The following is a 13,783-nucleotide window of genomic DNA, read 5'->3' as shown; positions in this document are numbered from 1 at the left end:
TTAAAAACAAAGGAAAAGGCAAAACCCTACCATGCATAACTTAAAAAAATGACACACCCACATTGAACCACTCTTTAAAGAGAGAAATTTGCCATTACTACAAAAACATTTTGACAGGTATCAAATCCCCACACGGAAAAAAAAAAAAAAATGACAAATTTGCTGCGAAGTGTATGAGAATTCAAAATTGCCCCCAAGCTAATCCACATCTCTTCGTATTTCTTTCCACTACCTTCCCACCCTGTATCTCCAGTAGCCCGTCTCGGATTTCTTACTTGGGCATGTCCAACATGTGCCCGAGTGTGCCGCCCAAAAAAACAAAGAAAAAGGCAGAACAAAGAATAGTAAAGAAGAGCAAATTCACCCATAAAAAATCCTAGCCAGAAATGTGCATTGAGAAGATGGTACAAAACAAAAACACCAAATAGGTACATTGTACATACAATAGAACCCATGAGCAGCAGAGTCTAAATAAAAAGGGGAAGGGATCTTTCCATGTTCCAAAAGCATAGAAAGGGGAATCTAATCTTTGCCTCCAGAGTTCAAAATACAAAACACATGCATGCCAGCAACACCCAACAACTGCAAAAGGAACTGCTCCAAAACATACACAAAATAAAAAACATCAAATGCAAATGTGAGGCTCACAAGGCACCACCATTCAGACAGAGAGAGAGAACCATGAAGCTTCATCACTCTGCACTTGCACATAATTGCCAAACTATACAGCTACTGCCATGCAGCGAATCCACATGGGGGGGCGGCCGTGCCAGTGAGCAAGCTATCAAGCGAATGTTCATTTCCCCTTTTTTCTAATCCCCCATTTCCTTCTTTCCTCCTGCATTTTTATCTTCCAAACCTGATTATTCCACTTTTTTTTTTTCTTTTTTTTTTTTTTTTTCTGGGGTCCTTATTTCTAATTAGTTTCTTTTCTTGCTGAAGCCTTACTTCCCTCCCTCTAGGAGGCCGCTTTGGTGACATCTCTGCTGGATCTGTTGTACTTCATGTGGCTCTTGACTAGCTGCCCAGCAGCAATGGCCGACATCAGGGACAGTTCGCCAGCCAAAACCGAACCAGCTACGATGGTGGCCAACACCCTCGAGTTTGATCCAGGTGACTCCTTACTGGCACCTTTCACGCCCAGAAGGTTCAGGCAAGCAGATTGGGATGCAAGTTGAGTTCCACCTCCCACTGTACCCACCTGAATGTGAAGAAAAGGGAAGGCAATGGAAATCTCATATGAGCTACAATATCTGCTGTTTCAATATCAATAACTCAAAAAACCAAATTATCAAAAACACTGGGTGATAAAAAAATAAAAAAGACAATTTAGGGTGAGGCTGCAACAAAAATGGAGGGATCCATGTGAGGGTAAACTGCTTCGCAAGTGACCACAAGATTCCCAGAGGGTAATTTTTCATCTGTTCAGACTGTCAAGGTTCGAAAATACACAAGACTTGGGAATGCCTCATAGAAAAGACAGAACAGGTGGGTTGTTTGTTTCGCAGCTCAAAACATGACAAGCCCATTTTACGGTTGCAAAGTCAAAAATAGACAAGATTTGTGATCATGTTTGCCTCACAAAAAGAAAAGAACACATTGGTTCCTTGGTTGTTTGTCTGCTAACTTAAAAAATGACGAGCCCATTTTATGGTTGCAAAGTCGGGTCATAAAGAGAGGAAGACTTTCTCTGCTGGGATCTGTCTGTGCTCGAAACACATGAGCACATGATAAAGGGTGAAAAAATAAGCAGTGCACACCAACCCTTTGCCATAATGCAATCAAGAGTAATCAGCTCTCTCAAAAGCATAATTCCCAATTTGAAGGGGTGATTAGATGAAGTATTCAATTACCTCAATGGACGGCATAGTGACAGAGATATGAAGATCCTTGCCATCATTGACAGCTTCCATCATGGTGATGCAGTGTGAGCTCTCAATGTTTTGGGCTGGATCCTGCCCAGTGGCTATAAACACTGCAGAAACAATATTGCTAGCATGGGCATTGAATCCACCGAGAGCGCCAGCAACAGCCGATCCAGTGAGGTTCTTGAGCATGTTGAGCTCAACCAGGGCAGCCACATTGGTTTTCAGCACCTTACTCACAATTTCTTCCTTGATGATTGCCTCACAAACCACGGACTTGCCACGCCCTTCAATCCAGTTCACAGCTGCAGGCTTCTTGTCAGAACAGTAATTTCCTGTCCAATTGGGATGCACAAATTACAAATTGAAAAAGAAAGGAAAAACACTAGGTGTGAATACTTTTTGCAGGGCATGAATGAGGTAAGTGCGCATTTACAAATAATATCATTCAGGAGCTAAAATAACTGAAATGCAAGTCAAAACAAAATCTATGTTTTTTACAGTCCGAATACTGATAAGGATCGAAGTGAGAGCGACTCCTTTCCTAAACTCATCCTAAATTATAAAAAGGGTTTATAAAAAATGAAGAGATTTAAACTCCTTTCCTAAACTCATCCTAAATTATAAAAAGGGTTTATAAAAAATGAAGAGATTTAAAAACTAAATGAACCTACCCAAATCAAAAGACTTATTTTGCCCCACAACATTTAGAATAATATTATAACAAGACAATGATAGCAACGACAATGACGGTCTAAACAATCACGAGTCATGAAAGTAGTTTTAGACTAAAAAAGTGGTTTAAAAAAATTAGCAGGGTAATCAACTCATCATTTCCGAATCACGAAACCAAATTCACAATTTAGAGTAAAAGATGTGGACTTAACGCTGATTATAGGACCTCAAAAGAGACGGTCCTCACAAGGGAGTAATATTTTAATACATCGAGATAGATCTATAACATCAAAATATTTAAAATATTTCCTAAGCAAATTTAAAACATTAGCTAGATGCTAAAAGTCCATTAAGGGTGGACAAGGAGCTTAATTACCAGAGATGCCAATGACATCCATGTCAGGGAAATCACTTTGAAGGAACTCCAAAACATTATGAACGCCTTTGGACACCATATTCATCCCCATAGCATCACCGGTGCTGCAGCGGAACCTTATGTATAGATTCTTCCCTGCAATAGAGCACTGAATGCTTTGGAGCCTTGCGAACCTGCTCGATCTGAAAGTTTTATTTTAAGAAAATACACAGGTTAGTGGAAAGGGAATTGCTTGAAATTAAGAATTTAAATGCAAATGAAAAGGGCTGAAAAGGAAGTGGGTAAGATTTTCAAAGTTTCAAAGTCACTGCTTGAGCCCAAGAAAATAAAATCCACCCACAGCTTTCCATTTTCATTAAGACTCTCATCAAAATGCAGACGAAAATGACAGGCTGAAGAAAGCAAATTGGGGTTTTCAATGTTTAATTTTTCAAACTCAAGCCAAATAAACCCAGTTGAAATGGGCTTTTTCACACTACCAACCAAAAACAGAGCTTTTATTATTTTTGTTAACAGACAAACAATAAAAGGGTGGAATTATCTTTTTCTAGCCAATCATAATTGTTCAATTTTCTCAACAAACAAACGGAGATGAGCCCGTCAAATCCAAAAAAAACAGTCCAATATCAACCCAATTTCAAATGTGACAGAAAGAAAAAACCCTTCGAACCATTTCAGAAAATGCAAACAAATTAAAGGCACCACGCCGAATCTTCAATCTATCAATCATCCCCAGCAAAGAATATATATGCAAAAGCTATGGATGCAATTAAAAGCCACTAGCAGAAAATGAGCAATCAAAGAATTAACAAACCTATTGAAAACGACGACCAAAGTGTCGAAATTGACGGGATCCTCCAGGAAGAATTTCAGCTCCGACGCCCTCTTCGCCGTCCCGAACCTGACCACAGGCGCTCTGGTCATCCCATCTCTCATGAGCACGCTTGTGGCCCCACCCGACGCGTAGATCGCCTTACACCCTCTGTTCGTGCTCGCCACCAAACACCCCTCCGTTGTCGCCATAGGCACCGAGTACTCGAACCCGTCGAGCAGCAATGGCCCGGCGATGCCCACCGGAATCTGAATGTACCCCACCGGCATCTCACAACACTGCCCTAAAATTGAATCGTAATCAAACCCTTCCAGAGGCAAACCCTGAAGGGATCTCCCCGTCATTCTTTGCAGCGCCTCCCGGCGAATCGCCGCAGCACGCTTACAGTCTCCGAGCTTCGATTCGAGAGCGTAGGACGGAATCACCCCGCTAACGACCGACTTGACAACGTCTTCGTCCTCCTCGGAGGAAAGTACCGGCGGCGGAACAATGGCAGCGGCGGGAGGAGCGGAGCAGTCGATGGAGGCGGGGCAAGGTCCCCGGCGGCTTTCCTCCTCGAGGATGAATTGCTGGGGGTCCTCGTCGACATCCCAGGCGTCGTGGGAGGCACGCGCAATGAATGATTGCACGAAATCGATGCCGAAGAAACCTAGGAGGTAGATGAAGGATGCAATCAGGGAGACAATGGCGGCGATTTCGGAGAGGGTGAGGACGTGGAGGGGGGTGGAGGTACGGATCTTGTCGCGCCAGCGGTGGAGGAGGTAGTATGCGACGGAGAAGAAAAGGGTGAAGAAAATACCGTTGGTTAGGTACAATGGGAGCGGGAGGGCGTCCGACGCCTTCGGCGGTGGGGATGAGAGTTTGCGGGGGTCGTGGATGGTGTGGTGGTGGGGCCTTGCGGCGTCCGCAGCGGCGGCCGGGCTGTGGGGTTTTGTAGGCCGCCGGCGAACGTCCATGGTGTGTCCCGGCGGACGAAGAGAGAACTGTGAATGTGCGAAAGAGAGAAAAGAGAGAGATGGGTTGGGTGGAGGGGTGAGGGTGGCAATGGGGGTGGGGGATAATTTTATAGAGGGTCGAGGGAAGCGCGGGGCGGAGGCACTGCCCACACGAACGACGGCCACACCCTCTTCTCTCTCTCTTTCTCTCCTCTCAGAGATGGCATGTGTGGTGGTGTGTATTCACGTGTCAGTCAATCGGGCCCACGATGCCCACCCCATGTGCAAAACGAGACCCTCCCGGTTTGATCCTTTTTTCCTCCAGAATTTTTTTTCCTGCATTTTTTATCCCGTAATATTGCGCCACGTGGACAAATGTAATTCAATTTCTTCATCGTACATTTAGTGCATTCATACTTATTTTTTATTTAAAGCTTTAAGTGTTAATATAAATTTTATTTTAAAAAACAAGATAACATCTGATTTTGTAAAATAAAAATAAACATTCTTATTTACTCCCGTCAAATATTTTTCACTTAAGTAGATGTAAAAATTTTAATGAATTGATTGACTTTGAATTAAAATAATTCAATAAGTTCGATACGAGTAATGAGTTTTGTAGTTAAATTTGATGTAATTTTATTAATATACTAAATGATTAAGGCTCAAAACAACCGGAACTCATTTATTTTCTCTTTTTTTTTTTTTGCCTTTATTTATCTCGTTACTTTTTACACCTCTTTCTTCTCTTACTTTCTAAAAAAATTATAGAATCTAATATGACCCCTCAATGGCGTTACTACATTTACTCAAAAATGACTTTGTATATATATATATATATATATATCTATATATAATCGAGATCCATCCTATCTTCTCTTTTGTTGGTTCTACGTCCTATGTCATGGAATTCTTATCTCATTGAATCTTACACTCTAATTACACATTTAATATTAAATTATTTTTATAAAATCAAAATTACAACTTGATTTTGTTACGCATTCAAATTCTCATTTTATTTTATTCGCAAATCAAACATGATTTAAAACTTCCTTAATCGTAATTTGCATGCATTATAAAAGCTAATTAGTTGGCAAATTCAAAGAATTTATAGAGAACTATAGCTAGTCCTCTTCGTTTTTATGACTTTTATGCTTAAGAAGTGTTATAATGAATCAATGTTTGGAGCAAAATTATATATTCAATTCAACTCTCAAAATTTATCCAAATAATGTGAGCTATGCTACCGAAATTGAGAATCTCATATGAGAATCAAAAACTTAAGTAAGAAAGTTATTATTCTATTGTTCATGAACTTGAACTTGGTTTCATTACATTTTGGACGTATAAATTTTAGACTTTAAATTTAGATTTAGATAGGCAAAGACAAATTGTAATACAATTTTATATTACATTTTATTCAAATTCAATACAACTCTAAATCTAAAACATTTCCAAATCGGGGTTACTTCTTAATCTATACTTATGTGTTCGGGAGTGTAGATTCGGAGATTTGAATTGAATGTATGATGTTACAAAAATTAAAATTAAAAAAAGTCAACACAATTTTCTATTCTGTTTAATCTAAATAAACACAAATCCAAGTCGAACCTCCCAAACACATGATTAATATATATAATAAAACTAAACGATCGTCCTTATTTATAATCATTAATCCTTTTTTTGTTGCAATTTCATTTTTTATCGACATACTCTATTTTTTATGTTTTTTTTTTTAACTTTTTGGGTAATTATGATAATTTTCTATAAAAGATAAAATGGGCCGTCTCATTCTTCAATTATTTTCAAGCAAAGCTTTATGTAGTTTGAATCCCACAAGTTTAAGTAAAATAGATTTTGGGGTCAAATTTCCTCATTTTACTTCTAACACAACACTTACTTAAACAAGTAAATTGGGTAATATTACATGATAATCGGTATATAATAATAAAATTATTATGAAACTTATGTGTACACGTATCTCTAATTACGTCGACAAGGGTTTTAAACATTTATCTTACATAAATTTAATCTAAAACGGATAATTTTGTTTGAAAAAAATAATTAATTACATTTATAAATGATCAATTTCATGTTGAAAGCCTTAGACTTAAAACAATCCTAATAGACAAAATGAGATATTATTTTTTCGCAAGTAAGCGGTCATGAACCTATGATTTTTTTGCAAATTTGATCGGTTTGGTTTTGTTAAAAATTTATTTAGTTTGGTTTGATTTTCATTTTTGTTGAATTTCGATTTTTTGGTTCGGCTAATTTGGTTAACCGAATTAACCCAACAATATAAATTAATAATAAATAATTATAAATATTAAATATATTTATTATTTATATTTTATATATATTAAAATATTAAATTGGTTAATCGATTTAATAGAAATTTGGTTTGATCGGTTTTGAGTTCGGCTAAATTTGGTATTTTGGTTGGTTCGATTAATGAGATTTTTTAACCGAACCGACCGAATGCTTACCCTACATAAGAATTGAGGGCATGTTCTTTAATCCAAACTATACAAATTTGTTCCAAATATATTTTATCCTTCAAAAAATTAAAACGTGAAACATTGAATAAAAATATCAAACTCTAACCAATTAGATAATTTCTAAGAAAACACATGACCCTAAGAAGGTCCAAATTGTAAAAACCGAAACAAAATAAAATCCTAAACCATCGATGCACAAAAAATTGACAATGCAAGTGGTCTCATTTGAAATTTGGAATGTAGGGAGAAAGAAAAAAGTGAAAAAAGGGAAAAAATTTACATTTAGTTATTGTAATTAATGAAAAAGCTTGGTTTTAAACGTCATTATAATTTAAATTTTTAAAATTTTTAATCATACTATTTTTTTTTTTTTACTTTTTGTAATATGTAATATACCAAAAAGAGTTATTTCTTATTTTCTTCTTATTTACGAAATTGAAAATACCCTGTCGAAACTTTTTGTAAAATTTTCAAACTCCTGAGTTTTTTCTCGATTTATCTTTTTTTTTAAATATATTAAATAATACCCTATTTTGAAAAATATTTCCCAAAATGACTCTTACGTAATCTCGCTACTTGATCCAGCGAGATTTAAAAGGGTCAGACACTCGGGTGTTGACGCGTGTCAAGGCAAATCTCGTTGGACAAAGCAGCGAGATTTGTCTGGGAAATGGAACGACTGATCGATGTGTGATGCGTGGCAAATCTCGCTGCTTGGTCTAGCGAGATTGCCTTGACTGCCTTGAACTTCTCCTTTATCTTTTGCTTCACTCACGAACTCATGGTGCAGAGAGAGCAGAGCTTCTGACAGTGAGGAGGATGATAATAGCAGGAGGCTAGCAGGTGGCTGTTGGTGTAGGTGACCGTTCGGCAGGTGGCCGTTGGTGTAGTGACCGTTCGAGCTCGAGTAAGCTATAAAACTCAGAGGAATGGGGTATGTTTTTCTTATCTAAAATCTTTTTTATTTTCATTGATTCTTTTTATTAATTTGCACTATCTATACAAAAGTTGTTATTATAAATTCACAATTTACTATTTTGCTTTCGATTTCTTGTTTGGAAGCTGCATTCGGAACCCCCATTGAGGTAAGACCTTTATTTTATTTTTTGTATTTTATTAAATTACAAAAAGAAAAGAAAAGAAAATACAAATTTGTCCGCAAGCTATGTTTATATATATACACACACACACACATATTGTTGGGTTCAGCTGAACTGCCTGACCAGTAGGATATTTATTAATTGTAATTTAATAATTCCTTAGATACTTTTATAATACAAATTTTCCTGCACCATGTTTGGTAAAATTTTTAAATTTAATATACATTAAAACAAAGATTGGTTCGGTTAATTTGGTTAACCGAAGTAACCGAATAGTATAAATTAATAATAAATAATTATAAATATAAAATATTAAAATATCATATATATATATATATATATATATACTAAAAATTTATTTATTATTTATATATTATGTATTTTATATATATCAAAAGAATTATTTCTTATTTACGAAATTGAAAATTCTCTGTCAAAACTTTTTGCAAAATTTTCAAACTCCTTCTTCCTCTCTCACACGTGGACTCCTCGTGAGCATTCATACCTTATTTCTTTTCTTTAAAAAAAAAAAAAAAGATTTTTTGGAAAGTCATGTAACATGTAATGTACAAGGGCTCAAGAAATTGCCATGTGTAAAGACTTATTGGATGGTCCTCCAAAACCCTAGTAAATGAAATGAGGAAGCCATACATATAACACGACATGCATGTAACATAATAAATAACATTTAAAAAAAAATGTATTATTGAGTTGATGGTGTGAAGATTAATTAAACCTCATGTACCTTAATTACTTTAAGTCCATTACTAACTTATTTATTCATTTAATTAAAAGCAATTAAATCGCACATTTATTGCAGGACTTGGTATTTTTAAGACTTATTATTATTCGATTTAATTCTTAGATTTTATTTTGAATTATTATTATTATTATTTATTCTGAAGAGACTCAATACGGTGCACCTATAAAGCACCCGAGTTTTCATAATATTACTTAACCACTTTACAATGTATTTGTATTTTCGAAGAGACTCAATACGGTGCATCTATAAATACAAATTTCTCAACTGAGTACTTGCCCAATTTATAAGTTTTAAAATCATTTTTTCATCCCTAAAAGAAGGAAGGTCAATCAATATGGATCACATATAGCGATTTTTCTAAACGGTATCTTTTAAGAGAATCAGCATACAAACTAGTTGATAATTCCTAATATTAAATTTATTATCAATAAATAAAATATTTTTAGACACCCCAATTTTAAAGAAACCCTCATAAGAAAACCTGCGACAATAAAAGCAAACTTTGAGCTCTGAAAATTAGAGGACCCTTTTTGAGAAACTTGATTGAGTCCCAGTTTTCTAAACCGAGTCTCGGTGTTTTTACCGAGTTCCAATAGATTTTTTGTAACGACCTAGAAAATATTCATATTCAAATATTAAAGAGAGAGGAAAATAGATACAGAAATAGAAGGAGGCCGTAGACTTCGTCGACGAACACAGGGTCTCGTCGACGAAGGCTTTCAGAATTTCATCGACGAACACAGGGTCTTGTCGACGAAAGCTTTCAGAATTTCGTCGACGAACACAGGGTCTCATCGACGAAGGCTTTCAGAATTTCGTCGACGAACACAGGGCTTTGTCGATGAGAAAATACCAAGAGGGGTTTTGAGGCAACCTGAATTTCGTCGACGAATACAGGGCCTCGTCGACGAAATTTGTGAAGGGCTCGTCGACGAAATCCCTTGTATATATATACGGAATCCAGGGAAAATTTTCATTTTTACGAAATATCTCTCTCTCCTCTCTCTCTCTCCCTACGACTTTCTCTCCCTTCTCTCTTCATTTTCGGCCCCACTAGTCACTGAATTAACGATCCGAAACTACCATGACGCTCATAGCGAAATTCTCTACGAGTTTGCTGGAGCGGATCGTCGAGAAAACGAAGTTGGATTTCATCCCAAATTCTGGGTAAGGTCTTTTATTGAGTTTTTGGCCTTATGGTAGCTATAAGAAATGACGTAGGCAGAAAAATAATAATATTTTGTTCTGAGATATTGTGTTTTCAGGAGGTTGATCTAGAAATCCTGCGGGTATAGAGCTAGATTTTATAGGGGTTTTTCAAAATTGAGGTAAGGGAAATATGCTATGCTATGAGTTTTAATAGAGTTAATAGAGATTTCATAAGCATATTTTCTTGTGTGTCTATTATACAGTTTTTATAGAAAATGAGCATAAATGTTTGTGTGGCCTAAGTAGACTTTCATGTGAAGAGTGAATTTATACAGTTGTTATGAAACATCATACTATACTAAATACAAAGATATAGATAGTATATACATTTGATATGGTTTTCCAGCATATGAGATTATACAGAGATAGATTTATATTCACGGAGAAATGTACATGCATATATAATTTTATGAATAGTTCATGAAATAGTTATATACATATATCCAAATACATGTATACAGATACTCAGATCAGTATTCTATATTACAGTTTATCACAAAACGGTATATACATATATACAGTGTTATAACATGCCATGTTTTTCCTATTACCATAACATACAGAACACAGACAGAGTATATATACAGAATACACAGATAGATATACAGAAGTAGCATCAAGATGCTATAGATACAGTATTTACAGTACAGAAAGACAGAGTTATGATAATTTTGGAAATACGATGAAAACAGTAAAAGAGTATATATATGTATATATGTATATAGTATCAGATTCCTGAGGAAAGTTACACAGACAGATACAGATTACAGAGCACGGTACCATTGCTAGATACAGATAGAGTAACCATATAGTTCAGATAGTATGTGGGTACCGTCAGCCATGCTCGGAGAGTATGCAGCTTCCCAGTACACTAGGTTGAGGGGGTCGGTTTGACGAGGTAGCAGCCAGTCCTGAGCTTAGGAGAGGATGCAGTTTGGCAGGACTGAGGTAGTGTAGAGTATAATGACCTATCTGGAGGGCCGACTAGATAGAGTTCCGCCTACGGACTGCATAACCCTGTCATGAGGGGTCAAATCATGACATACAGATTCCTAGGGATAAAAGCACAGTTATATATATATATATATATATATATATATATATATATATATATATGTATGTATGTATGTATATAGTTTTACAGTATATGATGAGTATAGTATGATATTATCAGTATGAAAAGTAGAAAATACAGACGATACAGTGTGTTTTAAATTGTGAAAGAAAGATATGTTTTACAGATGATTTATTTCAGTTTAGTTTAGTTATTATTTCTAAAAGTATTCTTAACTTAGTTGTCACACACTAGTAATAGCATATTTCTACTTATTGAGCGTCAACTCACCCCTTTATTCTAACATTTTTCAAGTGAGCTAGATAGGCAAGCAGATCAGGCTCGCGGATAGAGAGGGTGTTTGGCCACCCTGGTTATAAGGTGAGTTTTTGGCAGAATTGTGTATGTTTTTGGGATGGATGATACTAGAGTGATATTTTTATATGGTCTATATATTTTAGAATCTGGTATTGTACAGTTTATATATAAATGACTTTATGATTTGTGTTTCCGCTGCGTAGGAATGTTTATTGTATATATATATATAAAAAAAAATGATAAGAATTTTGAGGTCGTTACATTTTCAATGGGTCCTTGTGTTTTTACCGAGTTCCGTTATGTGTTAAATGAGCCATGTTGTTTTTACTGAGTCCCAGTACGTTTTAATCGAGTGGCATTTTAGAAAAAATGGAGTCCGGGTCCTTTTATTTTCAGGAAATTAAGTTTTAATTTTCAGCTAATTCTCTCTTTTCGGGAGATAAGGTTCGACAATACAAAAAAATAATAATACAAAAAAGGAAGAAAAATACAAAAAAAGGGTTATAATTATTAGTGTATTATTATTATTACTATTTTTATTTTTATTAATATTATTACTATTATTATTATTATTATTAGTAGTAGTAGTAGAGTATTATTATTATTATTATAACAAAAACAAAAAAAAAAAAAAGCAAAAGCAAAAAGAAAAAGCAAAAAAATTAATATATAAAAACTATAGGGCAAATGTGTTAGGTATGTATGATTTTTTTAAGAAAAAATTTTCGTACACTTCTCACAATGGGTCACCCCACTTTTCTCAGGGTACATGCTTGGGGCAATAAAAACAAGGTAAAAAAGGTTATAAAAGGGAGGGGGAGACTAGTGTAGAAACACCTAACACCACTTCACTGTGCGCCCACTGTGGCTCTTCCATCACACGGGCCAAGTTTTTTTCCAATTTATCTTTTTTTTTTTAAAAATATATATTAAATAATACTTTTCTCAGGAAAATAATTTTCGAAATAACCCTAACGAAATCTCGCTACTTGTAGTAGCGAGATTTATTTTACTTCAAATAGCAAGATTTTCTACGTGTCATTCCGAGAATTATTTTCCCAAAAAAAATATTATTTAATATATATATTTTAAAAAAAATGATAAATCAGGAAATAAATTATTTTTACATAATAAATAAAAAAATAAATTCTTTTAATATATATATTTTTAAAATGATAAATCGGGAAATAAATTTTCTGCATAATAAATCGGGAAATAAATTCTTTTTATACATTTTTATATGCTATAATATTATTATATATAATAAAAATATTAATAATGATATCATAATATTAATATTATTTTTAAAATTTATGTAATATATATTATATATAAATTGTCATATTATAATAAATATTGTGTTTTCAAGAATCGGGATTTGATTTCAAAGTAAGAGGTAGAAATCAAAATATAGATAAAAGGGAAAATCTCATTTTGCATGCGGAATTTGAATGAGATTTCCAATAAGCAAACATTGGGAACGATAATCAATTATTTCAATTTCAATTCCTATAGTCCCAATTATCAAGCACCACCCTAGTTTAGTTGTGGAAAATATATATATATATATATTTAAAAATTTTAATTGATTTTCTAGTTTTTAAGATTCATATTAAATAGTTAGAAAGTAAATATTTTGTTTAAAAAGTCAAAATAATTTTTTATTTGTCATTTTTAGTTTTTTAAATAATTATTAAAGTAATTTTTAAAAAAATTATATAAGTTAATATTTTTTATCACTAATTTTGGATTTGAATTCACAAATCAAAATTTAATATATGAGTGCATGCTCTCAAGTCTTAATTAACAAAATAAGACTTAGAAATCTTTAAAATAGTAAAAAAAATATTTGTTACCTTTTCTATATGAATTTTAAAAAATAAAGAACATCATTTTTAATTATTTAAAAAAATAAAAAAAATAAAAAAGAACTATTTCTACAAGAAAATAGTGTCAATTTTCTTATACTATGAATTTATTTTAGAAAAAGTTTCTAAAAAAATAAAAATTAGCTATTTTTTAAAACTAAAAATAAAATTTAAAATAATTTCCATAACTAAATAGACCCTTAATTTTTTTTAAAGAGTCATCATATTTATTTTTATATTTAACTGGTGACAATTTTTATATTTTGAGGAATATAAAATTTTAAAAA

The 13,783-nt window shown here is 33.9% G+C and overlaps 1 protein-coding gene across 1 annotated transcript; it reads right to left on the bottom strand.

Annotated features, from left to right (window-relative positions):
* Nucleotides 1-359: 359 nt before the first annotated feature.
* Nucleotides 360-4,926, bottom strand: LOC131162962 (3-hydroxy-3-methylglutaryl-coenzyme A reductase 1). Its single transcript, XM_058119607.1, has 4 exons — nucleotides 3,731-4,926; nucleotides 2,917-3,098; nucleotides 1,854-2,200; nucleotides 360-1,201 (listed from the first exon to the last, which is right to left on the bottom strand). Exons 1-4 carry the CDS (start codon nucleotides 4,702-4,704, stop codon nucleotides 959-961), a joined length of 1,746 nt encoding a protein of 581 aa, XP_057975590.1. The 5' UTR covers nucleotides 4,705-4,926; the 3' UTR covers nucleotides 360-958.
* Nucleotides 4,927-13,783: the final 8,857 nt, after the last annotated feature.

This window comes from Malania oleifera, chromosome 8 (genome assembly GCF_029873635.1).
Source record: "Malania oleifera isolate guangnan ecotype guangnan chromosome 8, ASM2987363v1, whole genome shotgun sequence".
Lineage (NCBI taxonomy): Eukaryota > Viridiplantae > Streptophyta > Magnoliopsida > Santalales > Ximeniaceae > Malania > Malania oleifera.
This window is presented reverse-complemented; position numbering and strand designations above follow the sequence as displayed.